The sequence below is a fragment of the Colletotrichum graminicola genome (assembly GCF_000149035.1).
Source record: "Colletotrichum graminicola M1.001 genomic scaffold supercont1.79, whole genome shotgun sequence".
NCBI lineage: Eukaryota > Fungi > Ascomycota > Sordariomycetes > Glomerellales > Glomerellaceae > Colletotrichum > Colletotrichum graminicola.
In genome coordinates this window covers 95,208-122,842 of record NW_007361083.1, presented here as the reverse complement: position 1 = coordinate 122,842, position 27,635 = coordinate 95,208, and the positions used below count along the sequence as shown (strand labels likewise).

At 53.8% G+C, this 27,635-nt stretch overlaps 14 protein-coding genes across 14 annotated transcripts; 5 read left to right on the top strand and 9 right to left on the bottom strand.

The window, feature by feature from the left end:
• Positions 1-44: 44 nt before the first annotated feature.
• GLRG_11271 (eRF1 domain 1) lies at positions 45-1,364 on the bottom strand (the record flags this gene model as incomplete). Its single annotated transcript, XM_008101956.1, has 2 exons — positions 45-1,163; positions 1,284-1,364. The coding sequence occupies 2 exons, from the start codon at positions 1,362-1,364 to the stop codon at positions 45-47; spliced, it is 1,200 nt and encodes a 399-aa protein (XP_008100147.1).
• Positions 1,365-3,809: 2,445 nt separating this feature from the next.
• Positions 3,810-6,988, top strand: GLRG_11270 (WD repeat domain-containing protein; the record flags this gene model as incomplete). Its single annotated transcript, XM_008101955.1, has 4 exons — positions 3,810-3,963; positions 4,129-4,268; positions 4,330-4,463; positions 4,519-6,988. The coding sequence occupies 4 exons, from the start codon at positions 3,810-3,812 to the stop codon at positions 6,986-6,988; spliced, it is 2,898 nt and encodes a 965-aa protein (XP_008100146.1).
• Positions 6,989-7,414: 426 nt separating this feature from the next.
• On the bottom strand, positions 7,415-7,930 carry GLRG_11269 (thioredoxin; the record flags this gene model as incomplete). The annotated part of the gene is made up of 1 exon (XM_008101954.1): positions 7,415-7,930. The coding sequence occupies one exon, from the start codon at positions 7,928-7,930 to the stop codon at positions 7,415-7,417; it is 516 nt and encodes a 171-aa protein (XP_008100145.1).
• A 2,147-nt stretch (positions 7,931-10,077) lies between these two features.
• Positions 10,078-11,083, top strand: GLRG_11268 (uncharacterized protein; the record flags this gene model as incomplete). Its single annotated transcript, XM_008101953.1, has 2 exons — positions 10,078-10,297; positions 10,356-11,083. 2 exons carry the CDS (start codon positions 10,078-10,080, stop codon positions 11,081-11,083), a joined length of 948 nt encoding a protein of 315 aa, XP_008100144.1.
• Positions 11,084-11,748: 665 nt separating this feature from the next.
• Positions 11,749-12,699, top strand: GLRG_11267 (uncharacterized protein; the record flags this gene model as incomplete). The annotated part of the gene is made up of 4 exons (XM_008101952.1): positions 11,749-11,842; positions 11,903-11,966; positions 12,020-12,611; positions 12,664-12,699. 4 exons carry the CDS (start codon positions 11,749-11,751, stop codon positions 12,697-12,699), a joined length of 786 nt encoding a protein of 261 aa, XP_008100143.1.
• Positions 12,700-12,817: 118 nt separating this feature from the next.
• Positions 12,818-13,362, bottom strand: GLRG_11266 (uncharacterized protein; the record flags this gene model as incomplete). Its single annotated transcript, XM_008101951.1, has 2 exons — positions 12,818-13,190; positions 13,247-13,362. The coding sequence occupies 2 exons, from the start codon at positions 13,360-13,362 to the stop codon at positions 12,818-12,820; spliced, it is 489 nt and encodes a 162-aa protein (XP_008100142.1).
• Positions 13,363-14,024: 662 nt separating this feature from the next.
• On the bottom strand, positions 14,025-15,550 carry GLRG_11265 (WD domain-containing protein; the record flags this gene model as incomplete). The annotated part of the gene is made up of 2 exons (XM_008101950.1): positions 14,025-15,292; positions 15,346-15,550. 2 exons carry the CDS (start codon positions 15,548-15,550, stop codon positions 14,025-14,027), a joined length of 1,473 nt encoding a protein of 490 aa, XP_008100141.1.
• Positions 15,551-15,929: 379 nt separating this feature from the next.
• On the top strand, positions 15,930-17,840 carry GLRG_11264 (uncharacterized protein; the record flags this gene model as incomplete). The annotated part of the gene is made up of 2 exons (XM_008101949.1): positions 15,930-17,204; positions 17,700-17,840. The coding sequence occupies 2 exons, from the start codon at positions 15,930-15,932 to the stop codon at positions 17,838-17,840; spliced, it is 1,416 nt and encodes a 471-aa protein (XP_008100140.1).
• Positions 17,841-18,407: 567 nt separating this feature from the next.
• On the bottom strand, positions 18,408-19,424 carry GLRG_11263 (uncharacterized protein; the record flags this gene model as incomplete). Its single annotated transcript, XM_008101948.1, has 2 exons — positions 18,408-18,563; positions 18,618-19,424. 2 exons carry the CDS (start codon positions 19,422-19,424, stop codon positions 18,408-18,410), a joined length of 963 nt encoding a protein of 320 aa, XP_008100139.1.
• A 349-nt stretch (positions 19,425-19,773) lies between these two features.
• GLRG_11262 (uncharacterized protein) lies at positions 19,774-20,660 on the bottom strand (the record flags this gene model as incomplete). Its single annotated transcript, XM_008101947.1, has 3 exons — positions 19,774-20,112; positions 20,295-20,332; positions 20,396-20,660. 3 exons carry the CDS (start codon positions 20,658-20,660, stop codon positions 19,774-19,776), a joined length of 642 nt encoding a protein of 213 aa, XP_008100138.1.
• A 278-nt stretch (positions 20,661-20,938) lies between these two features.
• On the bottom strand, positions 20,939-22,575 carry GLRG_11261 (uncharacterized protein; the record flags this gene model as incomplete). The annotated part of the gene is made up of 5 exons (XM_008101946.1): positions 20,939-21,408; positions 21,461-21,918; positions 21,973-22,411; positions 22,466-22,510; positions 22,563-22,575. 5 exons carry the CDS (start codon positions 22,573-22,575, stop codon positions 20,939-20,941), a joined length of 1,425 nt encoding a protein of 474 aa, XP_008100137.1.
• Positions 22,576-22,900: 325 nt separating this feature from the next.
• Positions 22,901-23,476, top strand: GLRG_11260 (OHCU decarboxylase; the record flags this gene model as incomplete). The annotated part of the gene is made up of 2 exons (XM_008101945.1): positions 22,901-23,371; positions 23,420-23,476. The coding sequence occupies 2 exons, from the start codon at positions 22,901-22,903 to the stop codon at positions 23,474-23,476; spliced, it is 528 nt and encodes a 175-aa protein (XP_008100136.1).
• A 275-nt stretch (positions 23,477-23,751) lies between these two features.
• Positions 23,752-25,320, bottom strand: GLRG_11259 (flavin containing amine oxidoreductase; the record flags this gene model as incomplete). The annotated part of the gene is made up of 3 exons (XM_008101944.1): positions 23,752-24,887; positions 24,952-25,000; positions 25,063-25,320. The coding sequence occupies 3 exons, from the start codon at positions 25,318-25,320 to the stop codon at positions 23,752-23,754; spliced, it is 1,443 nt and encodes a 480-aa protein (XP_008100135.1).
• Positions 25,321-25,806: 486 nt separating this feature from the next.
• GLRG_11258 (uncharacterized protein) lies at positions 25,807-26,157 on the bottom strand (the record flags this gene model as incomplete). The annotated part of the gene is made up of 2 exons (XM_008101943.1): positions 25,807-25,883; positions 25,944-26,157. 2 exons carry the CDS (start codon positions 26,155-26,157, stop codon positions 25,807-25,809), a joined length of 291 nt encoding a protein of 96 aa, XP_008100134.1.
• Positions 26,158-27,635: the final 1,478 nt, after the last annotated feature.

Below are 27,635 nucleotides of genomic sequence, written 5' to 3'. Positions count from 1 at the left end.
CAGACATTTCATCGTGATGCCATTTTTGGAATCATTCAATTCAATCATATAATCGTTTCTCCACCAGCATCGCCAGCAGTGGCCTCACCATCGTCCTCTTCGTCGTCGTCCAGGTCATGAATCGGGTATGACAAAATGGCGGCGACGCTGCCCAGCATGTCGAGCCTCTGACCGCTCTCGTGGTCGCTACTAAGGATTCTGACCTCGCCACCGTCTGCCTTGACCTTATCGACCAGCCCCACATACTTTTTCCTAGTCGGGATGTCAGAGCTGCGAAACAGCGAGTTGTTCATAATGAGGACGCCCCCGCCAGGACCGATGGCACCTTCATTGACGGCTTTGGCCACCGCCGACGCTCCATACCACGCTCGTCCGTCCTCTAACCGAAGTCTTTCGAAGAACTGGTCCATCAATTTTGTCTCCTTTGTAAACTTGAAGTCCTTCAGCTTGTTGCCCATCTCCGGGCTCTTCAAGACCTCGTTGAGACTGTGAACATGACCCGAGTTTGTGTGGATGACGATGGCCTCCTTGGCAATCCCCGAAAGCTTCTTGTCAGCCTTGTCTCTCCCCTCATCTGCAATGTACTTCTTGAAGTCGGTTGCGACAAATCCCGGACTTGCAAGCAGTAACGGTCTCGGCTTGTCGAAGTTGACGGTTCGGAGGAGAGCGGTCAGGGTTTTGTCATAAAATCGCCTCATACCCTGGGAGGTTTCAGAGGCGGTGCTCCGCTTCTTGGGGATGATGCTCTCGACGCGCTGCTTGATGACGGTGCGAAACTGGCTAATGAGGCAGATGTTGGCAATGCCCTCCTGCATGACAACCGCTGCCATGGCGCCATCCTTGTCGTCCGACAGACTCTCGGAGAGCGTCTCCTTTGCGACCGTATCCCATCCCTCTGGTTTGCTTATCGTGAAGGGGCGCGAGACCTCAAGATCGAGGGTATGGTATTGGCCCATGCTGACGTAGGCATTCTCGGATTTGACGGTGCCGCTGACCTGCAGCTGGCCGACGATGGGATCGAAGAAGGTGCTCTTGACTTGTATTGCGAGGATAGTGTGGACTCGCTCAGAGATGGTGCTGCCTGTCTTTGTCTCCTGCACGACTTTCCGCACCGCGTGCGCCATAACGAGGTCGCCAGGACTGATGAGGTTGTAGGCGTGCCACTGTCCGCGCAAAGGGTTAGCTGGGAGCTGCGGGTCGCATATGGCGGGTTCGCGCAGGTTGAAGGGGCGGGGGTGATCAAAAAAGTGACGAGGGGGACGCAAATCAGGCGACAGACTGACCATGTCCTCGGAGTCCTCTGGCAGGAGGGTGACGGCATCTTCGCCAATGTCCGTCGACGCCTTGGTTGGAACGAGCTTCATGGTTGATTGCCGACCCTATGTGTATATGTCATGGGAAGATTTTTCTTACGGTTGGCGAAAGAGGAACAAATCAAAATAAAATTGCGAAGAAGCACTCGTTGGTAGGTACCAAATAGGTACGTTATTGGAATTATCCCGACGCAGATTGGTAGATAATGCGCTAACCGCTGGGCTAGGGGGGGTGTGTGTGTGATGCTGCCACGCCTGGACTGGTCCAGCGGCTACCTGTAGGGAACCACAGCGTTGCATCTCCACTTCAGTGATGGCAGAGCGAGGGCCAAAAGAAGAAGAAAGAAGAAAACACTGCCAGTGAATGCAGGTCGCTGGCTAGGTAGCTTACCGTTATCGAAGATCGAGTACGATAACGATAAGACCTCATGTATTATTACATACGTGCCCAACATCAGGTCAGGTCGTACACTCCAATCGAGCGCAACACCAACACGTCAAAGTGCGCCCAAGGCGAGGCCTATGCGTTGCTCTTTCAAAAGTATGAGCCATCACTGGTTGACTCACTCTAATTCCCTGCCTTTTTTTTTATCCTCTTTGGCATGGTTTTCTGAAGAACCGTGTTTCTACCCTTAACGAGCTTCCGGCGAGAAATAGGCAAGGCAACTCGAACTGGCATTTTCGAAATTTACTTCGTTATACCTCAGTTATGGCCTCGGGGGAACTCACCCAGCTACTGACTGACACTGGACGAATCCCCGACGCCTCAGAAAAAGTCCGAGCTGCCGGTGTCTTTTTCTTTTGTTCCCCCTCAGCCTTTGGCTTGATCAATCCATCAAAATTACTCAGAGATTGGCTTTTGGATCTGGATCACAGACGTAGGTGCTGTCACGGCGACCAAGGTTTTCCTTTCCGCCGTCGACTCCAACCCGCCAGCCAGGTGGTGGTGTGTGCACTCTTGGCCCGGAGGTTGAGCTTTGGGCATAATCAGGCGGCACCTAGGTAGGTAGGTACATAGTCAAACGACGTCATGGCCGCGCTCAAAAGATCCCATCCATCATCGATGCTGTGTTCTGATCCTCGCCTAATCGGCTGATGCCTATCACCTTACGGCGCAACCGATAGACAGGGCGAGCAACGGTTCTTGAGTAAACCCTATACATGCATCGGATCCTTAGTTCTCATATTTCCGGTGCCAAGCTGCAAAGCCTAACCAAAGTTGGAACACGTTCGGGCAAGGAGCGCGCTCAAAATCTTGGTGGGATGAATGCATCGTCCAGTGTTTGTTAGCACCAGCAACAGCGTCCACACGGCCTGCCCTGTGTGGCCGTGTGGGAGGGCAGGTGTCGTGCCTAGAGTGTAGGGTAGGGGTAGGTATTCATTCCATCGTCCTGGGGCTTGGCCCACTGCTTCGCTAGCGCCTTCCCTTCCTGTTACATCATCAGAAGCATACCTGCTGTTTTCGGTAAACCTCTCCTCTGTTGGCGCGCTCAGTCGCCCACTTCTTGTCCGACTGAGTACTCATATGCCTGCCTTGTTTCCTGCATATGAGATAACCCCTCGCAAATGCATCACCAACGTCATTTTACTCTGCACCACATCGTTATGCCATGATCGAGCTCTGAATCAATTATTGTTTGCCTCATTTCCACTCGCCTTCCAGGTTTCCGCCTTTGATTTTCCGACGTCGTGTTGCGAGGGCACGCTTAGGTCTGGACCAGCGGATCCTTTACAGATAGATGTACTTACGCCATCTCTCTGCCCTGGGCAACTTCTCATCCCCCCCTCCCCAACAGTAGGGAAGCTGGCGGGATCATCCGCCAATCCGCAGCTTGCCTTTACTGCTTATACTAATCAATGTTCGGCTAATTCGACCCCTTCCTCTGGGTCATTTTGGTCCTACTTGGTGCCAGTTCTAGAGATTGAAAGGGTATGTAAGAGGTGTTGCCTGGCGCGTAATTACTCCGTGTCCTGTACCCATTCCCAACCACCAAAAAAACATCGCGCACCCCGCGGCGAGCCAGCGGCACTTGGGTAAACGCCATCATCCCACCCGGGGCGATACGCGCGCCGCGGCCCAGGGAGTCTGCCCATTCTTGCTTCCATTTTTCACATCGCAGACGACGGGAATAGAAACACGCGCCCAAATCAGGCTATCCCTTCCGCGGCGACCGCAATACCCGCCACCAGCTAAACTAACCCCGGGCTTTCTGCTGGACTGTCGGGATTTTCCCACCCACCGCTGCCTCGGCCTCAATCCCATTTATGAGTTCCGGATCTTTCGGGTCTAGTGTATTACCACATCTTGAGCTGCCAACCCAACCGTCGTCAGCCAACACATCTTGAATCTGGCCCCAGCAACCTTTCAGCCTATCCGCGCTGACTTGGCGCGCGCACGCATACAAACTAGGAAGCATAGTCTTAGCACTTCTGTTGACTGCTTCTTCTCCTCTGTCGGCACTCGCATAATGGAAAATGTCGACCACTACATCCACAATGAAGTCCATGGATGCTGGCCGTCGCAATGATGATCAGGAGCCAAGCCCACCACCGCCTCCCGTATCCGTCTTCGAGCCTCGACTTTCAACCCCCATTAGCCGCGAAGGTTCCTCGACCGCTCAGAAATCGCCGCGCGGGTCAGACCCTCATGGTACGTAAGCACGTGCGGAGAAGCTCCCCTCCCTTTCTTCCTTTGCTTGCTTGCTGTGTTCTGGGACCCATTGGGACTACCTCATGTCTTCCGAGTTACGTCTGGAGAAGCCAATAGATTCTGAGTGGCGCAGACACAGCAGATGCTCATTATAATATGGTATAGGTAGCAGCTTTCCTACATTTGCCAAGAAGACGCCCACGAAGCTCGTCCGATCTACAAGCCCGAACGCAAAAGACGTCAAGCCTGCCAAGGCTTCGCCTGCCACCGTCCAATCCCCCGCCGCAATCGATCCGCTATCACAGGTCCGTTGTTTGTCGTTGGCATTGGCAGAGAGGTTGCATTTCAGATGCTAACCTTCCGCAGCACATCCTGATTCGAACAAACACCGATCACACTGTCCCTCTTCAGCTTCGGAGACGTCCGGAAAGCCCAAACCCCGACCCAGAACAGCCTTCCAAGCTGCCGCCCTACACCTTTGATGCCAGCAAAGACAAAAAGTATGTTACACACCCGACAGCCTTGATCCTATGGGCTCGACTAACTCTACCGAAGAAAAGGGCCGTCATTTCTGAGTCGATTGAACATACGTGGAGGGAGGCGACGCGATGATGATGATGAGGACTCTGTCTTCAGCGACCACCGAATCGACGGGACGAACGCCCAGGCACTTTCCTCAGCCATTGGCTCAGGATACATCCCTCACCACAAGGAGCCGCCAAGATACATCCGGGTCAAGGCACATAACAAGAAGACACGCGAATTCAACCGCATGTTTCTTTCCCAGGAGCTGATGATTCCGGAATCCGAACCAACTAGCGACAAGAACACGGCCGTGACAGCGTCGATTGACACTGGGCGATCGAATAACAGCGGAGCCATCTGGGCTACCGAATTCAGCACTGATGGCAAGTACTTTGCTGCCGCGGGCAAAGATCAAGTCGTGAGGGTCTGGGCAGTGATATCAACTCACGAGGAACGACGGCGGCATGAAGAGGAAGAAAATGCTAGAGGAGATCATGGAGAAAGGTTAAGTGCGCCTGTCTTTCGGAGTAAGCCAGTCCACGAGTTCCAAGGGCACACTGGCGAAGTACTTGACCTCAGCTGGAGCAAAAACAACTTTTTGTTGTCCTCTTCGATGGATAAGACTGTCCGTCTCTGGCACATGAGCAGGAAGGAGTGTCTTTGCACGTTCAAGCACAAGGACTTTGTCACCTCAATTGCATTCCATCCCACCGACGACAGATTCTTCTTGGCGGGATCTCTAGACTCGTCTCTACGTCTATGGAGCATTCCCGACAAGGCGGTGGCCTATTCCACTCAGTTGTCGGACCTGATCACGGCAGTGGCCTTTTCGCCTGATGGAAAGACGGCCATTGCTGGGGGTCTCTCAGGAATGTGCATGTTCCACGACACCGAGGGTCTTAAGCAGACTACCCAGCTGCATGTTCGTTCGTCAAGGGGCAAGAATGCCAAGGGAAGCAAAATCACGGGAATCAAGACAATGGCCATTGATGACGAGGTCAAGGTTTTGATCACGTCCAATGATTCGAGAGTCCGCATCTACAACCTGCGCGACAAAAGTCTAGAGTGTAAGTTCAAGGGCTACGAGAATACCTGCAGTCAGATCCATGCCGGTTTTAGCGACAATGGACAATGGATTGTCTCTGGGAGCGAAGATAAGAGAACGTATATCTGGTCGGTGCATTCCGGGGACTCGGAGAGGGACAAATCATGCGAGTATTTCGATGCGCATTCCGATCGAGTAACAACAGCAGTTTTTGCACCGACACAGTCACGGCAGCTCCTTGGCGGCTCGGGGGATCCTCTGTACGACCTCTGTAACCCACCGCCAGTGACTCTCATGAGCCTTCAAGAATCAATTGCCAGTCAAAAGGGCATTTCAGATGACGAGAAACCGCATATCAAGAGACCGGAGGAATCGCCAGCATACATTGAGAAGTCTAACCATTTTGACGGCCAAATTCTTGTGACCACGGATCAATCCGGTGTTATCAAGGTTTTCCGTCAAGATTGCGCATACATTAAACGGCGTCATGAGAGCTGGGAAACCGGCTCAACATTCTCTCGTCGGCTTGGAGGTAGCATCATAGGACGTAGTGGAAGTGTAGCGACGCGCACTAGTGTCGGCAGTCATCCTCGGTCTCGTCGCGGGTCAATGTCACGCCTGGCCGCCGCCCCTGGCGCTGCTCAGTTGAGCTCGGACATCAATACTTGGCGACATGGGATCGAGAACGGGCGCCCGAACTCCATGATCATCACTCCTTCGCAGAGCGAGTACTCCTTGTCACCTGGCAAACCTACGCAAACGCCTGTCAACGCAAGTGCTGGGAACATTGCATCTGGGGCACGAAGACAACCATACGGGTCACCACAGACACGTCCGCAACTTCCGGCGAGTCCCACGTCGAGCCGGGCCTCCCGTGACCGGGCTCCTTCCATCCCACCCACTCCAAGTTTTTCGTTTCTCTCCGCAGACGACGACAGCGACGAGCTGCAACGCGACACCACAGGGCCCAATCATTCTTTCTGGAATCTTAACCGTTGGAAAGGGATCTCATCACTGAGGTCATCCGTATCATTCAGCAATGCCAACACATCACTCTCACAAGTGGGACAGGGGCGAAACAGCATGGGTGCAGCAGACACGACACACACAGCCGCCAGCAACGGCACCAAGGCTTCTCGACGAAAGAGCATTGGCCCGGGCATATACGACAAGGCGGTCGAGGAAGAGCAGGATGGTAAGACGAAGGTGCTGGAAAATGCGACTGATAAAGCCGAGAACGATGGCCAGCTTCTGCGGCCTGTCGGTAATGGTTCAAACATTCGATTCTTGAATGCTGTTGTCAGTCGCCTGAGCTCTGAACTCAGTAGTGATGGCGGGGAACAACTACCTTGTCAAAAGTGCGCGAATAAGGACTTCAAGGCGAAGAGAGTGGGCGGCAGACAACGCCTCATTTGCGTACATTGTGGCAAGCTTGCTGACGACGGCAAGCAATGACGAGTTAAAGGTATGAGAAAAGACTACTTCTTTCGGAGACGGGCTTTTGTCTGCTTTATTTCCGCAGCGATGGATTTGAAATTGGGCACAACAAGACGAAGCGCATCTATCACAAGCAAGGATACCATATACCCCCAGATAGTAGTAACATGTGAAGAGATTATGACGACAGCAGTTATTCATATATACACATGGCCGCCTTGCCTACCGTTTATTCCGATATTAAAGCCAACTTTGCAAAGCGTGAGCGACCAGCTAGGCAATTATACACGAGCGGAAAACAATGCTCTAGATAAACAGAAATAAAATTCAACATTGGTATCTTGGAAAGTGCATTAACGAAACTCCTTCACTTTTGGTGCTAACAGATTGTTCTTCGGTCACATTGGGTGCGGACGATGAGAGGACGAGAGATGGAAGGAAACATCAGCCCCGCAAGGACATTTTCCAGTCAGACCTTGCGCCGGTGTTGCCGCCGAGAGTGTAGCCGCCAGAGACAGTGGAACCGTCATCAGGCTTGTTTCCCTTGTTGGCGGCAGCTTCCTTCTTCTTCCTCTCGGCTTCGGCCTTCTTCGCGGCAGCCTCGGCAGCCTGCTTCCTGGCGAGCCCGCTCAGCTCCTGGACGGTGGCCTGCAGGGTCCTCGGGTCGGCGCCGCGCACAACGCTCCGACCACCGTTGTAGGGCTGGCCGTTCTCAAAGAACATGAAGGTCGGCATGGCTGTGACGCTGTAGCGGCGGGCGATGTCCTGGGCGGCGTCGACGTTGACCTTGACGAGGGCGAGGGAGCCCGGCTGACCGTGGGTGTTGGAGAGTGACTCGTAGATGGGCTTGATTGCGTGGCACGGCCCGCACCAGTCTGCGTAGAAGTCGACAATGACATAGGTGTTTGCTGATAGCAGGTTGGTGAATTCTGCGAGAGATGTTGCTTGGAGGACGACCATTTTGGTGGTGAGTTTGGGGTGGGCGGGTGCTGCAGCGTCGAACAAACAGGCGGTGTCTTGCCCTCCGATATTGCGTCTAAGTGGGTGGGTTTCCTGGTGCTTTTTGAATGAAAATTCTGTATATATTCTGATTTCGCTTGGGACTTTCTCTTTTTATCTGCGTTAATGGTATGATTAATGGGATGAGTGATGCCTTGGTGGGATTTCAACTTGAATTTGTCAGACGAGAGTGAGGGCATTCAGCAAAGCGATCTCGTCAGCTTCATACTTATTACCCAGCGGCAAAAGGCGGGGCCACCCCCTCCGGAGGAACCTTCCAGGTACCCCTATCTGCCTCTGCAGCTTTTTGTAAGGTACCTAAGATAGAGCGCTACGGCCCCTGGACCCACTGGTCATACTCGCCTGTTGGCGCCTTGAGTCTCCAGGGGAATGATTCTAGTTCCCCATCGATTTGTCACCCTTTTACGTCCATTGTTGTCCCCGAAGTTGCCCGCTGTGTTGCATTGCCTCTTCGCGTCTCACAGGACATCTACTTGGAATGGTTCCCTAAACCACGGCTGGCTCCATGCGCTCCAGATCGCTAATGCAACTTTGAGATGCGGGTCGCTGAAATGGCTTCTGCATGCTGCCCGAGTCACTAGATCTGTAGTGACGACTCAAGTCCCCGTAGATTGCTCCAAGTACGGCACCCGGTCAGGTTCGGTTGCTTGATGGCCGTTCTCTCGTTCGCTATTTACTGCTCTATATCAGATTAAGTCAGTATTTACATCCGCTGTTATCACCAGACGCTCACATATCATCTTATTATCGCCGATGTTATGCCAAGAGGGGGGAACATCATTCCGTTTCTTATCCTAGTCTGGTCACCCAATGACGATAGCTTCATCATACCCTGTTGGCTCGGGCTTTATGGTCTACAGCTCGACCATCGCTCTCTTTTCTCGCGGTTGTAGGGCATTTCCCGCACTAGTCTTGTTATAGCCCCCAAATCACAGTGCCGCGTAGAGCTGTTCGGTCCGGGTCTCTCCCTGAGGGCGGCCAGTACGATCCTTGGTTACCCATCTGGGCCATGGCTGGCTGGCTTCAAACAGAATAGACACGAGATACTGTTCATCTGTGGCTCACTCCCCGATGTTTCTCTGCCCATGTCGGCTTGGCCGAAAACATGTCCAGGATCTTCGGGACCATCCACTCACAATCCCGCATCCATCCTTTATCGCTGCGTCAGATGACCCCTCTAAGTGTCGCGCAGAGTCGCAAACCCCAATCCTCAAAGCGCCCGCCGCCCCTACTTTCAACTCTCCGTGGCTTTCACCACCCCTCCAAGTTGGTTCTTCACACCTCTTCCACCCTCGCCGGCGGCTATCAAGCGCGGAGCCTCCCAAGGGCATCCATGCCTACTCCAGGGATACCGGGGATTTCTTTCGTGCGGTGACGCCCGACTTCCGTCTAGCTTTGCGCTGACCCTACAGGTACTACTAGTCCTGCCAAGTAGAACGTCTTCTAGAATTTCAGGCTGCCTCAATGAATTGAAAGCGCTTCGTGTGCCGACGGTCCAAGCTCATTCGACGGGAAGTGGGACAGGTCTTTCAACCTCGCCAGCTCCAACCATCGACGGACAGGGGCAAGGTTGAGCCTCAGGGATAGACACCCTGCCTGTCATGACCGCCCTTATCAACAGTCGGCCATTCTTTCAAGAGATCAAGCGCTGACAGTGAGCGTGTCGCCGTGTCTCTTGGGTAGTTCCAATATTATCGCCCTGTGGATGGCTGAAGTCGGTCTGGTTTTCGGCACGACGCAACGTTCTGACGTCTTGGGCCTCGGGGGTTTTCTGTCTCATGCCCTCAAAGGATTCATTTCTAGGTCAATCTTGACCATGTGGGCCGTCGGAAGGGTCCAAATCTGGCAGACCAATCCCGCATCAACCTCCAGACGCCTCCTAGTGGTTCATGGAGGGATGAGTATGGTCCAGGATGATTCGGATGGAAATGAATGATATGGCCGTCATCCAGGATGGTCCCATATAAAAGGCTTCATCTTTGCTCCGTACATCGAGTTGGTGTCCATAGTGAACTCGCATTCCTCATTTACCATTCTCACCTGCTGGATCCTTTTTCGCCCTCAATCTTTCATGATTATTTCTTGAGATGGCTGGCTATCCGTCCTTCAACTTTGGCTTTGAGCTTGAGCTGTCTCTCAATAGCAGCAAGAGACACAAGACATGGCTCTCCATGGCCCAGGACACCGGTGCGCGACTGGCCAAGAAGGAAATCAACAACCATGTTAAGGAGGTGGTGGACGGGAACTACCGCAAGTGGTCCATTGTCCAGGAAATTACGATTCCTCAGAATCCGGCCAAGAACAATTGTTAGTACGCAGGATCGGGCGAGGAAGTGGTATTAGAATGTTGACAACATCAACTCAGGGGCACTTGAGCTAGTATCTCCTGTCTTCGGGCTGGATTCTCCTTGGATGGACGACACCGACCACATATTCTCTGCTATCCAAAAGCACTCATCTGTACAAAGAGTTCCCCAGTGCAGCACCCATGTCCACATCAGCCAGGCCGGTCAAGACTTCACCCCATCGCAACTGGAGTGCTTGGCCAAGGCAATCCTTGTGTATGAGTCTTGCTTCGATGCCCTCGTGCCCAAGGACAGGGCATCCGCATACTGGTGCCAAAGCAACCGTCGCAATCCTGTTTTATCTCGCTGCAAGACCCTCGAAGACTGCCTTGGCCTTCTTGAAATGGCGTCGCAGAAAGGAACTGCCGCCATCGTCGAGGCCATGTGCTTGTTCCCAGCCTCAAGCGCCTACGGACGTGCTCATGGGCAGAAGAAGGACTTTGTACACGGCAAGGTCTACAAGTGGAACTTTGCTCCTCTGCTGGGGTACGACAACTGTCGGACTATTGAGTTTCGACAGCCTCCCGGCAGTACATGTATGGAAGATGCCGTTGGCTGGGTCTTGCTGACGCTGACGTTCGTTGCGGGAGCGACTGGGGGCGGGAACTGCCTCGGGTCGTTAGAGCCTGGCGGCGCCGGCGACAGACTGGAGCTTTGGCATCTTCTATGTCACGGTGCAGTGGTCCTCGGACTTGAACCTTTCTTGCTCGATGTTTTGAGGAACTTTTTGGGCAAAAGTCCAGTCTAACAGGCTTACTTCTCCTTGCCTCGGCAGTCAACATGCAGAATTGCCTCATCTCTTCTGTTTCTTAAACGCGCAACTTTTTGTGTTTCTTACCCGTACACTTTCCATGCTGTCTGGTTCCGTTAATTGATACTCCTTCGGAGAGGCTGATTCCATTCCAATTCAGGTGATCCAAAACCTGCTGCATATATTGCCACTGGCTTCTTCATTTGGTGGCTAGATCCGGCCCGGAGGTTTGATCTCCGCAAAATCCCACTTCGTACCGACATCCGGACGCGCTCCGCACAACCGACACCACCCCTTTTAGGATCGGGACCAATTCTGATCGTAGCCTCCAGGTAGACCGCCACCCTCTAATACTCAATTAATATAGTCGGAACTCAATCTATCGTCACAGATGAACGAGTGTGTTCACACCCCTTGGGCCATGGCCAATTCGGAGGCTTCTCATTGCAGGGGCCAAACTTCAGTACCATAGCGGAACAGGTCACCTCCGCCTCGCCAGCTCAGCTAACGGGGCTATCGACAGCGAGCGCAACGTCAATTTACGCCTTCTCGGTAAGGTTTGAGTATATAACTGCCTGAACTTGGCATCGGATCTGTTTGGCTACTAAGTCTTATATGTCTAGGAATCGTTGCCAAACAAAATATCCTCCCACCCAATCAAGATGGGTTTACTGAGTATTCTGGCCGCTAGCCTTTCAACGACACTGCTCACCAGTTTCGTTTTGGCACAGAGCACGATTCCGGCCTGGGGACAATGTAAGTCCTCCGTGGCGGCATGCTTGGCTTGAAGCTCTTTGAAACCTGACACGACCGTAGGCGGCGGTAATGGTTGGAGCGGCGCCACGACTTGCGTGAGCGGCTACACCTGCTCAATCCTCAAGTACCACAAGCCAAAACAGCTTGGTCTCGAAACATCCACTAACTTTATGAAAGTCCATTCTATCATCAGTGCATCCCGGGGTCCAGCACCCCTACGATCACTTCCGCCGGGCCCGTCTCTACTTCAACCACGCCCGTCATAACACCTACCGACACCCGCACGACCACCCGCGCTTCAACGACTCTCACCACCGTAACCACCACAGCAGCAGGTGGCGGTGGCACCGTGCCCACAACTCTGGTCTCAGGGTGGTACTGGATTCGTGCCGTCGCCTCGCCCAACTTCCACAGCTATCTCCAGGCCAAGCCCACCCTCACGCCCAGCAAAGCCTACCTCGAGGCCCCCAGCAGTGCGGGCCAGTTCAAGATAGATGCCGGTCAACTGGTTCATCTGACAGGGCCATCCTCCCTGTACCTCAACGTCGAGAACCCAACAGACAAGACGCAGCGGAAGCTTGAGACGTGGTTCAGCACGAGCAAAAATACATACGGTACGTTCGCCTTTCAGGGCGATACTCTCACGTGGAGCACGCCAGACATCAACCGCCCGAATCTTGCTGCGTGGCTTGTCTGTGAGAACCAGCAGGTTTTCATCAACACGGGGGCATATTTATACCAGACGCCTGCCGGGTGTTTTGACCAGACTGTGAGTAAAAGTTCCTACAGTTTCTTCCGTACGTGGCACTAACCACACATAGATACACTCGTACGGGGGGTCTACGGCGGACCTCTGAATCTATTGCTCTCTTATCGTGTTCTGGCTTCGAAGCCCCTGCTTTTCGATACTGTCGTAGCTTGGTATTAACCAGATTTTATCAACTCTATGTTCCAGACCCCGACGCTTTCAATCCTTCATACGTGATTTCCCTCCATATCTCTCTTCTTCCCTGGCTGGGTTGGGCTCATCGTAGTATCCAGAGTAAAGTTGCGTGGACCGACGTATTCCTGCAACTTGCTACCATCCTGTATCGTCCACTCTTTGAACCATGACTGGTACATATGCACACCGCCATACAGGTGAGCGTGGCTTGTGAACTCCCACCAGACGTTGAAATGCATCATACCAGTTCCCATTGGATCGATGCTCCATTTAATGGCCCTGTTGACAGCTTCAGCGTTTCTGCAGTCCGTCTTCTCAATTGTAGGCACTTTCGGCCCGGTGTTGGTAGCGATGGAACACTCGGTAAAGGCTGCCCCGCCGGTGATCTGGACATCAAACCTGACACTAAAAGGACGGGTGTTAGAGTTATTGCAAGTTGACAGTTGTGCTTTGGTCCTTACTAGTTCCACTGTGAGTTCGGTTGGCCTCCAGCATAAAGATTCTCGATCTTGAAGACTGCCGCAGTGCGCTCAACATTTTCAGGGCGTTGCGAGACTCCTCCAACGCTAGACTTCATGGCGTCGTTGGGGAATGCATACGGTGCACCAAGAACCGTAGAGCAGAAAACTGCAAGGCTATTGAGAAGTTGCATACTGTATACTCTAGCGTTCAACGTTGCTAGTATGGATAGGCACTCAATTGAGTTCTGGGTTCCAGATGTGTACCAGATGGACGAACACCGATATTTATCCCTCCCTCGGCTCATGGCTGGTATGCCCCTTACTGCCCGTCATACACAAAATTGTCTGATAGCGATGCCAATATCGTCAAATAATTACACGAAAATTTCGACCGCCTTGAGATATCACCGATGAAATGCCATGGGTGTTCCCGCTATGACCCCGTGGACAACTTTTGGTCCTCCTGACCGGCCAAGCAAACTGACCGAAACTCCTGCAAAAGGACATTTGAGTGACCAGCGGGTAAGACCTGAGAGCACAAACATGGCTATATAAGCCCGCTATACGAGGCAACTACCGCCCTTGATGTAACAAAGCAAGGACACAGGCGTCCTGCCAATCGGCTTCTCCTAGTGAGCTGAACAGACACAGAAATCTTCACGTCCACGTGTGGTCAGTTGACGCAATGCGAGTGGTTTTCGAGAAGCAGTACGCACAAGCATCCGACATCCATTAGCAAACAAATTTGGTATCCCATTAACTTTTGACTAACCCTTGTCTAAACGCTGATCGTACGGAAGATACTAAACTCGTCACCCGTGGCCACCAAGCTGCCAGTAATCTGAGGGTGCCAATGCAGCTCCTTAACGTTGGACAGGTAGTGGACAAACAGCAGCTGAGGCGGCACGTCCTTGACGCCGCCGGTATCCTTGCTCTCCTCGTCGTCGAGCTCGACCGCCAAGTCCCATAGGGTGACGGTGCTGTCGCCCGCCGCGACGGCGATGATGCTGTCGTCTGTGGGATGCCACTCAATGCTCGTGACCTGCTCCTTGTGGTAGTTGAAGCTGGCAATAGGAGAGGGCTTGTCCGAAGCCGAGGTCGAACTTTGCTTCCACTGGCGCAGGTCCCAGACAGCAAACTCGCCGTCGTCCGCGCCCGAGGCGAGCAGATGTGTTGTAAGATGTGACCATGACATGACGTTGACATCGGTCGAGCTGACCTGCATAGATAAAGCAGGTTTTCTGCTCTTGCTGCGAATGTCCCACACGCGAATTGTGCCGTCGCTCGAGGCGGATGAGAAGACCGACTGCTCAGAAGGGCTCCAGATGATCTCCTCGACACTGCTGGTGTGGCCCTGGAATGGCCGGGTATCGGTAACGAAACCGCCGCCGTCAGTACGCGTTGTGAGATAGATGAGGCCGTCGTTATCGCCGGTCAGGAGCTTCCCGCCGGGAACAAGAGGGGACCAGTCGAGGGCGTAACCTTCCGCCTTGTGGGCGCGGATGGTCGATACCGGCTTGTTTTGCTGGGCAGAAATGACGGTGCCGGGGTTGTCGAAAGAGTAGAGGTGGAGGGTGATGTCGTGAATGAAGACGTTGGAGGACTCGGTCATAGTCGCAGTAAGGGTAGTCGGGGGTCTGGAGGCGTCCTGGGATGGGATCTGGTGGGCGCGGACTCGGTTCGTGGTCGAGTTTAAGGGAATGGCCTTGTGCTCCAGGATGGGGTCGGCATCCTCGTCATCGTCATCCTCCTCGTCAGATTCCTCTTCGCCCTTCTCCGTGCGGCTCAGACCGCTAAACTTCATGACCATCAGCTGGTTGTCGCCAGCCCTGGCGCTCTCTGCCTGTGTGCCGGCCACTGTGTACATGGTGGCAGGGTAGACCTTGCGGTTGTCACCAAGACCGTCGCGGAGTATATCAAACGACAAGCAAGGCCACGGGGTGCTTATGTTGTGCAGCATCTCATATGTCGACACATCTGGCGCAAGTGTCTGTCCGGCCTCGAGCTTGTTTCGTCCGACGATGAAGGTGCCCTGGTCAACCACGGCTAAGCACGTCAGCTTTGTGCGTAACTGGAGTGAAAGGTCTCATTTTACATACCTTCCTTCTCCTCGGCCTCTCTTTCTGCGTCGGGCCGTCCGTCTACACCAGCTTCCATGATCTCGTCCTCCTCGAACTCATCCTCGAATTCGTCTTCAAAATCACCCATGCCAGGGTCCTTCTCGTCAATCTCCATACCTTCCGGGCGATCACCGCCCTTCAGGGGAGCGTCGCCCATTTCAACATCAGCAGATCGTTTCGACATGATCTCGGTGTTGTTCCGTCGCAAATATGTACAAAAACAAGGAGCTGCCCAAATTTTGCTGCAGCCTGCGAAAACGGCGGTGCTGCAGGAAAGGAGAAAAAAAATCAAGGCCCCGCGATTTGTGGCTGGTTTGGTACCCCGCGTGGCAGGCACTCCACCTCAGTGATCGGCATCAAGGGTTGAATGTGGCTGAAGTTCAGGGTCATGTGATTTCGTATCTGCGTCGCGTCGTCTTTCAGTCAGTGTTGATTGCCCCGCCACGCCTGGCAACAACTGGACTGCTGACACCTCCTGTGCCGTCTGACTGTCGCTCTCTTCAGTGGCAACCTGCGCCGACGCTTTTGGTATTGAAAATGTCTCCGAGAGGAGTACCGTCATCATGGCGCCGCAGCAGAACACTTTTGCCGTCATCCCAGCCGCCCCTGGCCGTGTTGGCGGCGCCCCCAGCAAACCACCGATGACCTCGAAGCAGGCCCAGAAGCTCTATAAGCAAGCGAATAAGGAGCCACGACGATCCAAAGCTGAACAGCGGCGATGGGAAAAAGAAAGACAGGAGGATATCCGCAAAGAGCTGGAAAAGGAGCGCGCTGCAGCTAAAGCCAGGGCGGCACGAGAGCGAAAGAAGGCCAAGGAAGAGGAAGCACGCAAGAGCCGACGGAGGGCTGGACAGCCATTGTTCGACTGCCGACCGAGCCAAGATACAATCGCTCGATTTGTTCGAGGAAATGGCACAAGCCGGAAGAGAGACTCGTCAGGGGAACCGGTACCGAAGGACGAAGACACCCCGGCAAGTTCACTTGAGAATAAGCCTAAACTCTCGCTGGCACCGTCGGCTGCGAGAGCCGCTTCATCTGTGTCGTGTCCTCCCCCTACGCCTCCCGAACGACCCAAACCTCTTGCTATCTCCATGGCACCACCGCCTGGCGCGTCGCAGAAGTCTAGGACGGTCAACAAGCCACCGCAATCCTTGCCCAACCCGCCGAACCAACCTCCATCCTGGGACATTCCTCCACCGCCCATGCAACATTCCAAAGACGGTCCTGCTGTGCTACCCTCTAGCTTACTCAAAGTTGTCGACTCTTCGAATCATGTACCGGACAAAACCTTGGCAGTTCCGGTGTCCATGGACCCTCCCCTCCGGCCGCCGTTGAAGTCAAAGTCCAAACCGTTCATGATGCCCCGGGTAAGCCTACCAGTTCAGCAACCATCTGGACGCGAGGTTTTCAAACCCAATCCTACTTCCAAGTCTACTCCTATTTCGCCGCTATCGGGGCCGCTGCTGCAACATAAGTTGTCTTTACCCGACCCAGCATCGCAAGGAGAACCGCCGCAAATGCCTACACCCCAGGTACCATCACAGAAACCACCGCCACAGTCTACAGTTCCAACGCCTTTACTCAAGTCTCTTTCAAAGGATTCAACCTCACAGAAGCTGTCGGTGCAAACACCTCCGCTGTCAAGGCCGCAGCCTCAAGCGCCCCCGCCAAGTACACAAGCCATTGTACAAGATTGCTTTGACGACTTCTTTCCAACAGCTTCACAGCTTGCTATGGAGCTTGAGCAAGATAGTGATTCAGATACTCAGCCTGGGGAGGTTTTAGACCAGCAGTCAAATGATCCGCTGGCAGCCAAAGTGGGTCATGGTGAGCTTGTGGTACGTTCAAGCGGGATGGAGATCGCTGGGGAACAAATCCAAGCTGCAGACAATGGCTATCGAAAGCCAGATAAAAGCACCTTTGGTAGCCCGACCGCTCGTTATCTTCCATCTTTGGGTGCTAGTGCTACATGTCCAAAGTCTTCTGCGCTATTAAGAGGCTCCACAAGATTCCAAGCGTCAACAAAAGCCCATGAGGAGCCCCCGGGGCTCGAGCACAGGGCTCAGAAACAAGAGAGGCAATCACAAGTCAGCACTTCTTCGAGGGCTTTGGATGCCCATTCAATCAATACCCACTCAAAAAACGCTGCAACAGGAACAATGCCACCACCAACAAAGCCCTCTCGCCTCCAAGACCGGTCGGCAAAAGCAAAGCGCGGTGTTTTGCGGGAAATCAGTGGCAATCACAACCCAGCACCGAACCCTGTGGGCACAGCAATGAAACCACAGCTACCCACTCACTTTGACGACTTCTTCCCATTGATATGCACCCAGGACTTGATGATGTCGTCCCAAGAGGTGTTGGACATAGAATCCACGACGAAGAACACGACGCAGTCGTTCTCTAGTCAATCGCCTTTCCTCGAGATGGACCTGGCGGCTATTGACTGGGATGATGACTTGGATGACTTTTGACGTATTAGAGGGAAATGGCATTGCGGGGGGTGATTGCGTTGCGTTTCCGAGCGGAGGAATGTGCTTGGCAGGAACGCAATTACGGAGTAGAGTCCGTCGGCATCGAGGAATGGTTTTTTTTTTTTTTGAATTGACACTTATACCCTTTAGACCACCATATCATTGCGGAGGAAGCCCCTTGAGAGTCAAGAAGACTAATAGAAGAGTTCATACACATGAAGGATACAATAATTATGATATGAGCAACTGATCATGTGTTCAGCAAGAGGAATCCCTATACAAGGGGCTCAGCAGCAACTCTGCGGCCCAGAGCCTATGTGATGTTATCGCGCCTCGAGACATGGACACCCCGAGTCAATACAGAGAACAATGGATGTAGAGGTGATGTCTCGCTGTCTCCCGCTGAGTCTCGCTGGCCCTTGTCGCAGGGTTTCATGCAGTGTAAATCAAAATCAATCCTATATCGTGACCGTGGGAATCTCTGATCATACGATACCTTCCCACCCCCAAACGCCAAGCCAATGCTTCACACTTATCCGGGTGACGCCAGTATCCTTTCGTAGCTCCTCAAAGGTAGATCCCGACCCAGCCCGTCTTGTTCGTAGCTTGCGTCTCGCAGCCGTCGACCGCGCAAATTATCTTGCTTTCTTGGTCGCGTCGGAACCCAGTGTGGGGACGTTTGGCTGCCGGCTTGCGGTTCTCGAAACAGTCCTCACAGTAAACCTGGTTCGGCGTAAGCACTAAGCCCGCATTGTTATCTGGAGAGGCAAAACTTACATGCCCACATCCCTTGAGAGCCCAGAAGTGATGCTCGCTACGCTGGCGCTTACCTCTGCGCGTGGGATGACTCTCACTAGGGGGAACATCAGGGTCGTAAGCCAGCTCCTCGTTGCAAGCCGGACATATAACAACGAGGTCAGAGCCAGTGTCTCGAGTGAAGCCCGACTTGGCTGGTGGCGGAGGTTGGTGGATCGGCTTCGGTGACTCGGCTCGGTCGAAGGCGCCGTGCCCGTATTGAAGCTGAATGTTTTCCAGCGGGTTATTGAGGTCGGCACCTTGGTTAATTCTGTTATGCAAAATGCCAAGGATTTGCACTTCATCCTCAGGGCCAGGGAAAAGCCGAAAGGGATAGAGATGACGCCGTATGTTCGCTGCTATTCCACTAAATGCAGCGGTCGAGTTGTACAGACCAAACCCTCCGGTTTGTCTGCTACGCTCACGATGTCGAGGGCCTGGAGGAGGTAACACGGGTGCATGCCTGCGCGGAACATCGGGGGAGTCGTCGGTGAGGTCAATGACTGGTGCGTTGCCAGCGAGAATACTACTGTCGCTGCGAACGAAAGACGGAGGATTCCTGCCCTGAGAGCTCTGTCTTCTCGGATTTGCCACAGGGCGAGCGGCATGAGTTTGAACAGGACTGTCGGGTTCGTTTGTAAGATCAATGACATCCGCGGAGCCGTTTTGATTGTTTTGGGATCTTCTTTCGGGACGTCCCTGTCCTTGCTGAAAATACAGCTCCAAATCCACCAGAACATCCGCTGGACTGTGGCGATTTGCTGTGCCACCTTGACGTAGTTCGGCCATAGTCCCCTCGCGATTCTCCGCGCGTGGGAGTCGTTGCTCGCGTAAGTGTGGCAACTGGTCCATCTCGGCGAGAAGCGCAAGCTCAAGTTCGTCGGCGAGATCGGAGGAAAACGGGTCGTCAAATAAGGGTTCGTGTGCGGCGATATCGTCTGACATGAACGACTCCAAATCGGAATCTGAATGATGTGATGGTGACTGCGAGGCAGAGTCGGGGTCCCAATCCTGTTGAGCGTCTGCTTCGGAGTCGAATATACTTGAGCGATGGTCAAGGACGTCGGAAGAATAGTCGGGACCTTGGTAAACCGGGTAGTAGGTAACCTCGTTGCTGATTTCGCCCCAAACGTCTGAATTAATCGAAGGGGTAGATGCGTTTGAACCGACGTCCAGAAGCTGTGGGAGCGGGGGCGACGGGGAGGGAGACGCTGAGGAAGACGTTCGGAACGGAGATGTAGGTTCGTTTGAAGAGCTGCTGATGCGTCTGAGGTGCGAACTTGGAGGAATCGTAAAACTCGCTATCGACGGAGAAGAAGGTATCGAAGAGGACTCTCGATTCGGGGGCGTGGGTGAGTTTGAAGAGCTGACGGGTATTGAGTAAGAAGACTGAATGGATGGGGAACTCGATATCAACGGGGATGATGGTGGAGACGCTGAGCTCATGTTCTGTGGATGGGGCCAATACGGGTTGGCGCTGGAAAGAAAGGAGGAGAGTCAGCTCAACCCGAGGATGCGAGGCAGAAGGGGGCGAGGTTTCCACGAACAAACCGTCCGTCACTCGAGCGTCTTGTGTTCGTCAGGGAGGGCCGAGATCTTAACCCCGAGCAGTGTTGAGATATCAACAGGATAGGCAGGAGTGGATCTCCTACGACGGACGCGAAGGTGAAGCGACCATCCCGCGGTTGCGCTGGTCGCTATATCAGGTCAAAGGAAGCAACAGGTTTAGTAGCCGACAGGAAAGAGCGGTTTCCTCGGACTTGACCCGTGAGGTAGCGGCAGTAGTAGTAGTAGTAGTAGCAGTGTAGGAAGTGCCGGGTGCTGGTGGCGGTTGAGGGTAGGGTGAAGCACAGGCCCAGGCCACGGCAGGACCGATTGTTTGGGCGCTTCAGCCTTAGATAAGCCGGCACAGTGCAGGGGGCAATTACTCCGATAAGCAGGAACCCCCTCTGGACTTACAGAACCCGCGAAAGTTTTGCCGCCGAGTGAAGCAACCGTGCTGCGCCCACGGTATAAAGTAGACATTCCGTCTACAGTGCTTGTGTCATAGTCGCAAAAAAGAAAAGCGACACAAAACGTCGTGATGCAGCAGGTTATCTCCTAACCTTACCTCACCGAGGTTCAAGGTGAGACTGTCACTGTTCTGGTCACGGCAAGATATATTCCCAACGGTCTCAACACTCCGCGAATGGAGCACTGAGAAGCCGTGTACAAACAATACTCTGAGCCCAAGACATTGGATATCGTTTTGTTAGACGCTTCCGCCCCTTTTGCGTATAATACAAATACCAGACCCTGCAGGCTTATTCTTGCTTGACTCCGAACACTGATACAACTCCTTCCTCGTTGACAGAAACCAACTGCTTGGCACCAGCACCCCACTGAACCGACAGCGCCGCAACCGAAGTCCTAAGGGGCTCCGTCCATGACTTGGAGCGCTTGGTGTACTGCTGCACCGTGATGCCGCCAGAACCCGCAGTGGCAAGGTATTGCCCGGTGTAGTCCCAGGCCAGAGACTGGACTGGCCCCCCGGTCTCGAGAGTCTTGACTATGGCTTCCTTGCGCAGGTCGAAGATGGCGACCGAACTTTGGCCCTTGGCGGTTGCCGCAAGCCAGAATCCGTTTTCTGAGAAGGCCAGAGCCTCAATGGGCGCCCCAAGATTAAAAACGAGTGCGATCTCCAAACTGGTCGTCATGAATAGTTTGATGTCGCCCGTGGTTGTGCCAGCCGCAAAGAGGTGGCCGTCGGGGTGGAAGGCCGAAGATGTCAAGGCTACGCCAGTTAGCAGCTGGAAAGCCGGTATCACGAAGCGTTGATAACTTACCAGCATCGGCATAAGCGCGGCCAACCCTCTTCAGGGCATTGAGGTCGTAGAACACGATGCTCTTGTCAGAACCGACGGACGCGAGCAGGTCACCAGTCGGGTGAATGCTCAAGGACGTGGCAGGTCCCGCGTGCTCGGAAAACGACGCAACCTCGCTGCCACCCTCAAAGACCTTGACTGATCCCTTGCTCGTAGCGAAAACCAGCCTACTACCCGTCCACAGGGAGTCAATTACCGGCTCGTTGACTGCAACTTGGCGCTCCACTTGGTCAGCCTCAAGCGAGTATATCGCGGCTTCTCCCCCCCGACCGCCCACCGCCGCATAGCCTCCTTCGAGCGCAAGAGAGGAGGCGTTGGAAACCGGTACTGCTGTCGAAGCCACGGTGGCTAGCGAGGCAATATCTTCGGAGGTGGCCCAATCTCCTGGGACTGGGCGCTTCGGGCGACCCTTGGAAAGTCTGCAACGCGTTAGTGCGTTGGTCCAGCATACGGCTACTTTCGAATTGACTTACTCTTGCTGCTTTGCATTGACTTTTTCAACCCACTCCTCGGGAAGGCCCTCGGCCGAGTCGATGGCCATTGCATCTCCATTTGTAGCTCCAGCAGTGACGCTGATTTTGGAAAGTGCGTCTCTGGCCTCGTCTCGCTCCTTTGACAGTCGCGCAATAACACGGACAGCGGCATCATGCTGGTATAGAGCCGTTGCAAGCTCTTCCCGTGTTCTGGAAAGCTGCTCCTTCAAGTTGAACGTCTCAAGGGCGAGGGCATCCCACTCGTTTTGGAAAGTCGCAAGCAGGGCCGGGATCGAGGTGAGCGTCGGGGGTCTAGGTCGAACAATGCGCGACTGAGTAAGAGGCAGGAGGTCATCATTCGTGAGGGCTTCGCCGGTTCCGGGTTCGGTGCCGTTTTCCTCAATGTACTTCTCGATCAATCTTTTCTCGAAGATGATGCCTGGTCGACGTTAATTAGCCTAGCGACTCTGCCTCGTGATCGCAAGCCACTTACCCGACTTCTTGGAGGCGACGGGCTCCTGGGGAGCTTCTCCAGAGACTATAGACCTTGTCAGTACCGGTCAAAATCTTAACAACCATCTCGAACGTACTTGCGCACAGCATTGTCCCAAAATTTCGCGGTTTCGATGGGCTGCTGGATGGTTCGTTCGCGTCGACCCTTTTGCCTTTCAAAACAAATCTTCAGCCTTGCTGCGTGCTTGCCAACCGGGTGGGTCTCCAGCTCAAAAGCTCGAGCCGCTTCATCACGTGTGGCATTTACTCGTATCGCTATCTTATCTCCTTATCGCTCTATAACATCACGCCGAGGCCCAGCTAGCATCCAACGACAATAGAGTGCGCGATATCTGAGGGAATTTCGATTGCGGGAGGATTTGGTTGCGCCTCATAGTCTGTGCCGGGTACAAAGAGAAATTTAACATTTGAGAGAATGGCGTCTCTGCCCGACGCCAGCACCTTGACCAGCTTGTCTGCTGAGGAGCAGAGAAGGGTCCTCGATGCCCTCTTCGAGCCGAGTCCCGCGATTCATGCACTTATCCTACCTTCCATATCAGCTGCTTCGTTTCAAACCTACGACGAACTCATCACGCATTGTTACAAGATCTTTGAAGCGCTGACGGCCGACCCGTCTCATAAGACAGAACTGTACTCTATCATTAGCTCCCACCCACGACTTGGTGCCAAGAAGGTGGAGAGTGCTCAGTCTGCTGCGGAACAGGCGCAGCTACAGAGCGGAGATGCAACCGAGCTGGCTGCCCTGAACGTCGAGTACGAGGCGAAGTTCCCGGGTCTGCGTTATGTCGTCTTCGTCAACGGCAGAGGACGTCCAGAAATTATGGAGAATATGCGAGAACGTATTTTACGTGACGACTTGGCTTCAGAGGAGCGCGCGGCTATACAAGTAAGGAAACCATATCGTTCTAGGGTCTCTCGTCTAATCTTGTAATAGGCCATGTGCGATATTGCTAGAGATAGAGCTGCAAAGCTTCAAGCCACCTCGCGATGAAAGGGTTGAATGCAGATTAAACAGAGCACAAGTTTGGTCGCAGAAACAAGTGCGTCATGAAGTACTCGACAGGTTCCGCAGATATTTCCCTTCGACCAATTCACGTCAAAGGTGATGCGTTGGCATTCAGGTGGCGAGAGCCCCTGCTACGGGAAAGTCAATATGTAGACCACATATGACCTTCTGCGAACTCGATGTCATAGCCTTCCAAGCCTGTAACATTGGACAAAAGTCTAGCATGTCTATGAGAAACCACCTTGCACGTCATGAAGACATCACAACTTGACATCCTCCTCGATAAACTTCAACAGCCTCTCGACGCGCTCGGCCTCGCGGTAGCCACTTATGACTGCACCAGCGACGCTTCCGCGGTTCTCCATTTCAGTGTGCTCACCAGCAAATCCAAGTCTGCCGTCCCAGACGGGCCTGCTCAACTCCTTGAAATCAAGAGGGCTTCGCTCGCCATTGCTTGAGATAATGGACGGGGTCGTTGTAGCACCGCACGAGAATTCGTCTGTCAACCAGTTCGTCAAGCCGGTCTCGACCGGTGCCGGAGGCTCAGAGGAAGGTTCGAAACGGGAAACGAGGAACTTGTGGTAAGCTGCTGCGACTTCCTCGGAGTCGAAGCGAAGAAGGGCGGTAGCAGGTGTTTCTGAAAGATACGTCAGGAGGGTCGGGCTGGGGCCAGGGAGGGTCGAGCTGGCGAAGTTGGCGCAGACCAAGGTAGATGCCTCAAAAATCTCTGCAGGGGTCGAGGACTCAGTAATGACGACAGGCTTCGTAGAGGTAGGCAAGAACGTGTAAGAACCCGCCTTGTCGGCATCGGGCCACCAGGCTGTCGGGTATTGAAGCAGGAGCTTCTCCAACACACCGACATGAGTGCCCTTGATCACCTCTTGCAAGCGAGGGGGGAGGGGAGGGTTGAAGGTGCTCTCAGGGAGAGTTTTGAGGGTGCCAAGCGGGATGGTGGAAACGGCCGTCTTTGCGGTGAATTTGTTGCCCTGCGCGTCAGTCACAACAAGTCCGTTTTCGCTGTGTGACACGCCAGCAATCTTAGTACTCAACTTCACCTCTGCTCCTTTCGCCTTGGCATCTTCGATGACCTTGTTAACCAAAGCCTCATAACCTCCCTCGGGGGCGGCATCGGAGCCGGCAAAGGCGGTCGCGGCCTCCCATCCTGCCCACCTCAAAGATGCCTTCTCGAGCTTGAGTCCCAGAGGGATTTCCAGAGACCGGGCTAGCGCGACGGCCAAGTCCTTCTGGTTCGATGCAACCAGTGAGGAGTTATCGGCGAAGAGGGCTGAAGCAAGTGAAGCATCAGGCGGGGGAGTAGGGTGCGGGAGCTTGGTAGATGCATGTGCAGCCCCCAGTGATGCACGCAAGCTATCGGCTTCCGAGCTGGAGAGACGGCCTGATGAATGGCAATTAGTGAGCGCACAGGTCAATGTTGAAAGATGAAGGGTTCGGCTACACACCGTTTGGACCATAAACCACACCTTCGGCAGCTTTAGGTAGATGCGCGACCTAATTCAACTCGTTAATCCGGTCCGTGTTTCCAAGGCAGGTAAAAAGCTACTCGTACTCACAACACCAAAATCTTGTGCAATATACCCAGCAGGATTGCCCTCTTTGTATCCATGAATCCAGCTGCATCCCACGTCAACTTTGACGTCTCCCTTTACCCACGTGTTTGCACGCCCTCCGACTCTGTCTCTGGCCTCTAGCACCAACACCTTGCGCCCCTTGCGAACAAGCTCACGCGCGGCAACGGCACCGGACCAGCCGGCCCCAATAATGATCGTATCCAAAACTTGGTTCGTCGACATAATGCTGCGTTTAAACATGTGTTGACCGTTTGAGGCCTAAAAAAGGGTCAAGTGTCGGGTCTTGATAGTTTGGTGATGCTTCATCTACTTGGATGAATCACCCCGCGTCGAGTGACCCCGCCAATCCCAAATGGTTCGTTCGGCTGTTGTTCCCGTCACGTCACGGCGGGGCCTAGCCTGAGTTTCGGGAAGATGTCCGATCGGGCCGATCATCGGAACGGACGGGTCTCAACTGATGGCGAAAGAAATGGGCTTCTTCCACTTTGACGAGCCCATCTTTTCTCCGTTCTCAGTACTTAATGTGAGCCGCCCTTATACACGTCGTCACAAGCATAATTCTCCGAGGGAGAGCTGTCCCAGCCGTAACAACAGAGGGATTCGAAGCGACAGCCTCAGTATTATCCACGATGCCGCAATTGATTCCCTTGTCTTCCGCACGTTCGCTTTCTAGCGTTATTCGTGCTTTCAGAAAACCATACTTAATCTCAACAGAGGGCAATCAGCTCAGTTGGTAAATGCTGTGCCGACCGCCCACCCACGGATTACTTGGTAACTCGGCAAGTCTTCTGGCTGCCATCTTTCTGTTCAATGAATTGTAGGAAACTTTGAATTATCCGACAATTCCCTCGAGGTCTACCTACCCCCAACCCACGATATGCCGTCGAGCTCGTCGAGATATTCCTCGTACGAGTGACCATCATCCTCAATCTCTCCATTATTTGCTGCTCCGCCAAATATGGCTCCAAAATCCGAGTACACATCCTCTAAGTCGTCGTCCTCGGCCCACGCATAGGAACAGTCGTGATCTGTTGTGGGAAAAGCCAGCAGCCCGTCGTCCTCCATATCTTCAAGCATCGCCCCGGAAGGAGCTAGTACCGGTGACCGGGTAGGGTGCAGTCTCGGCGATTTGGGAAGTGTTCGGGAGGACTGAGGTGTTCTTGAAGATGCCAGAAGAGAGTTTGTTGCATTTGGTGTGCTAGGCGAGATTCCCGATCGCATCAACACCACTCTCGCCGCAGGTGTTTGCTGCCGCTGCTCTGCAAGTGCAGATGGTTGTGCAATAAATCTAGCCCCCGTGGCCAGCTGCTGCCCGTGATGAAGGACGGCTGCATTCTCCGCAGTCACGGCGACGGTAAGATCCCCCCGTAGTCTCGCTTCGTCCCGCACGCGTATTCTGACTCTGTTGAGCACCGCGGCCCTCAACATGATTGAGCTCTCCCGGCCCAGGCCCTGCTTGCCGACATCCGGAAGGGTTGCCGCCGCAGCCAGCCTAGCGAAACGTTTGTCGCCCGAAGCAATGGCTTTGCGATTGATGATGTGAGTTGCGGGCAGGGAGAACGGTTGGGACAGTCGACTGGTTATGAGGTGAAGCCTCAAGCGACGCTTCTTGCAGCTCAAGGCGGCTGTGTGCGGACCGTCAATATCGGATTTGGCTCTTTGGCGCTTCTCGACTTTAGGTGACGGCGGTTGCCGCAAGAAAACGAAGCTTGGGTGCTCGTGATTCGCGGAAATGACAAACGGGTTTGTTGATGTGTGCAATAGCGAACCGGGTGGCCGGTTAGCGTTTGCTTTCCCCACGGATGCAGATGTAAGTGCTTCCGAAGGACACTCCAACTGGTAATTGCTCGAGGATACTGTAACAGGCCTACAGCTTGTATTCAAGAGACAGTCGATCTCTTTTGTAGAACGCTTCTTTAATGCCAAGGGCGGGGGAAAACCTGTTGCAACGCCGATAATCCCGTCATCCTCGCAAGCTGAACTTTCAAGCCGCCAAATTCTGAACGGTTCCAAAGTACTGCGATCCAAAGAGCCGACCTCGACCACCATTGTTATCTCCGTCGGTGTGTTGATGCGGCGTGGTTGAGGTGGTCAAGCGGCACCTTCACTTCTCCCGGACACCTGGACTGTATCGGCGTATATCAATCGTTCTAGGGCCCGTTCATATTCCATGACCATTCTCTTGGCGCCGATCTAGCTGGCATACACCGCCGGCATGGACGACCAGTGACCGTGAGATGGACTTATGGGGTCTGGTGAGACAATAAGGCCACACAAAGATCCAAGGTAAGACGGAGTGGAGCGGCTTTGAACAAGGCAGGACCCTAATGCTTAGCGAGGGAGTCCTCTTGATGCAGGCTGCGTGGCAGAGAGCGGGAAGAGCGGGAAATACGAAAAGGTTGCCGTCGTTCTTGGCTATAATGGTTTGAACACGAGACGCCGTCCTCTATTTATTGCCTTTAATCGCCAGAGTGATCATGGTGGACGACGGAGAAAGCGGGGAGAGCGAATGGAGAGAAGGGAGATCAGCGCCAACCGACGGACGGGGCGTAACC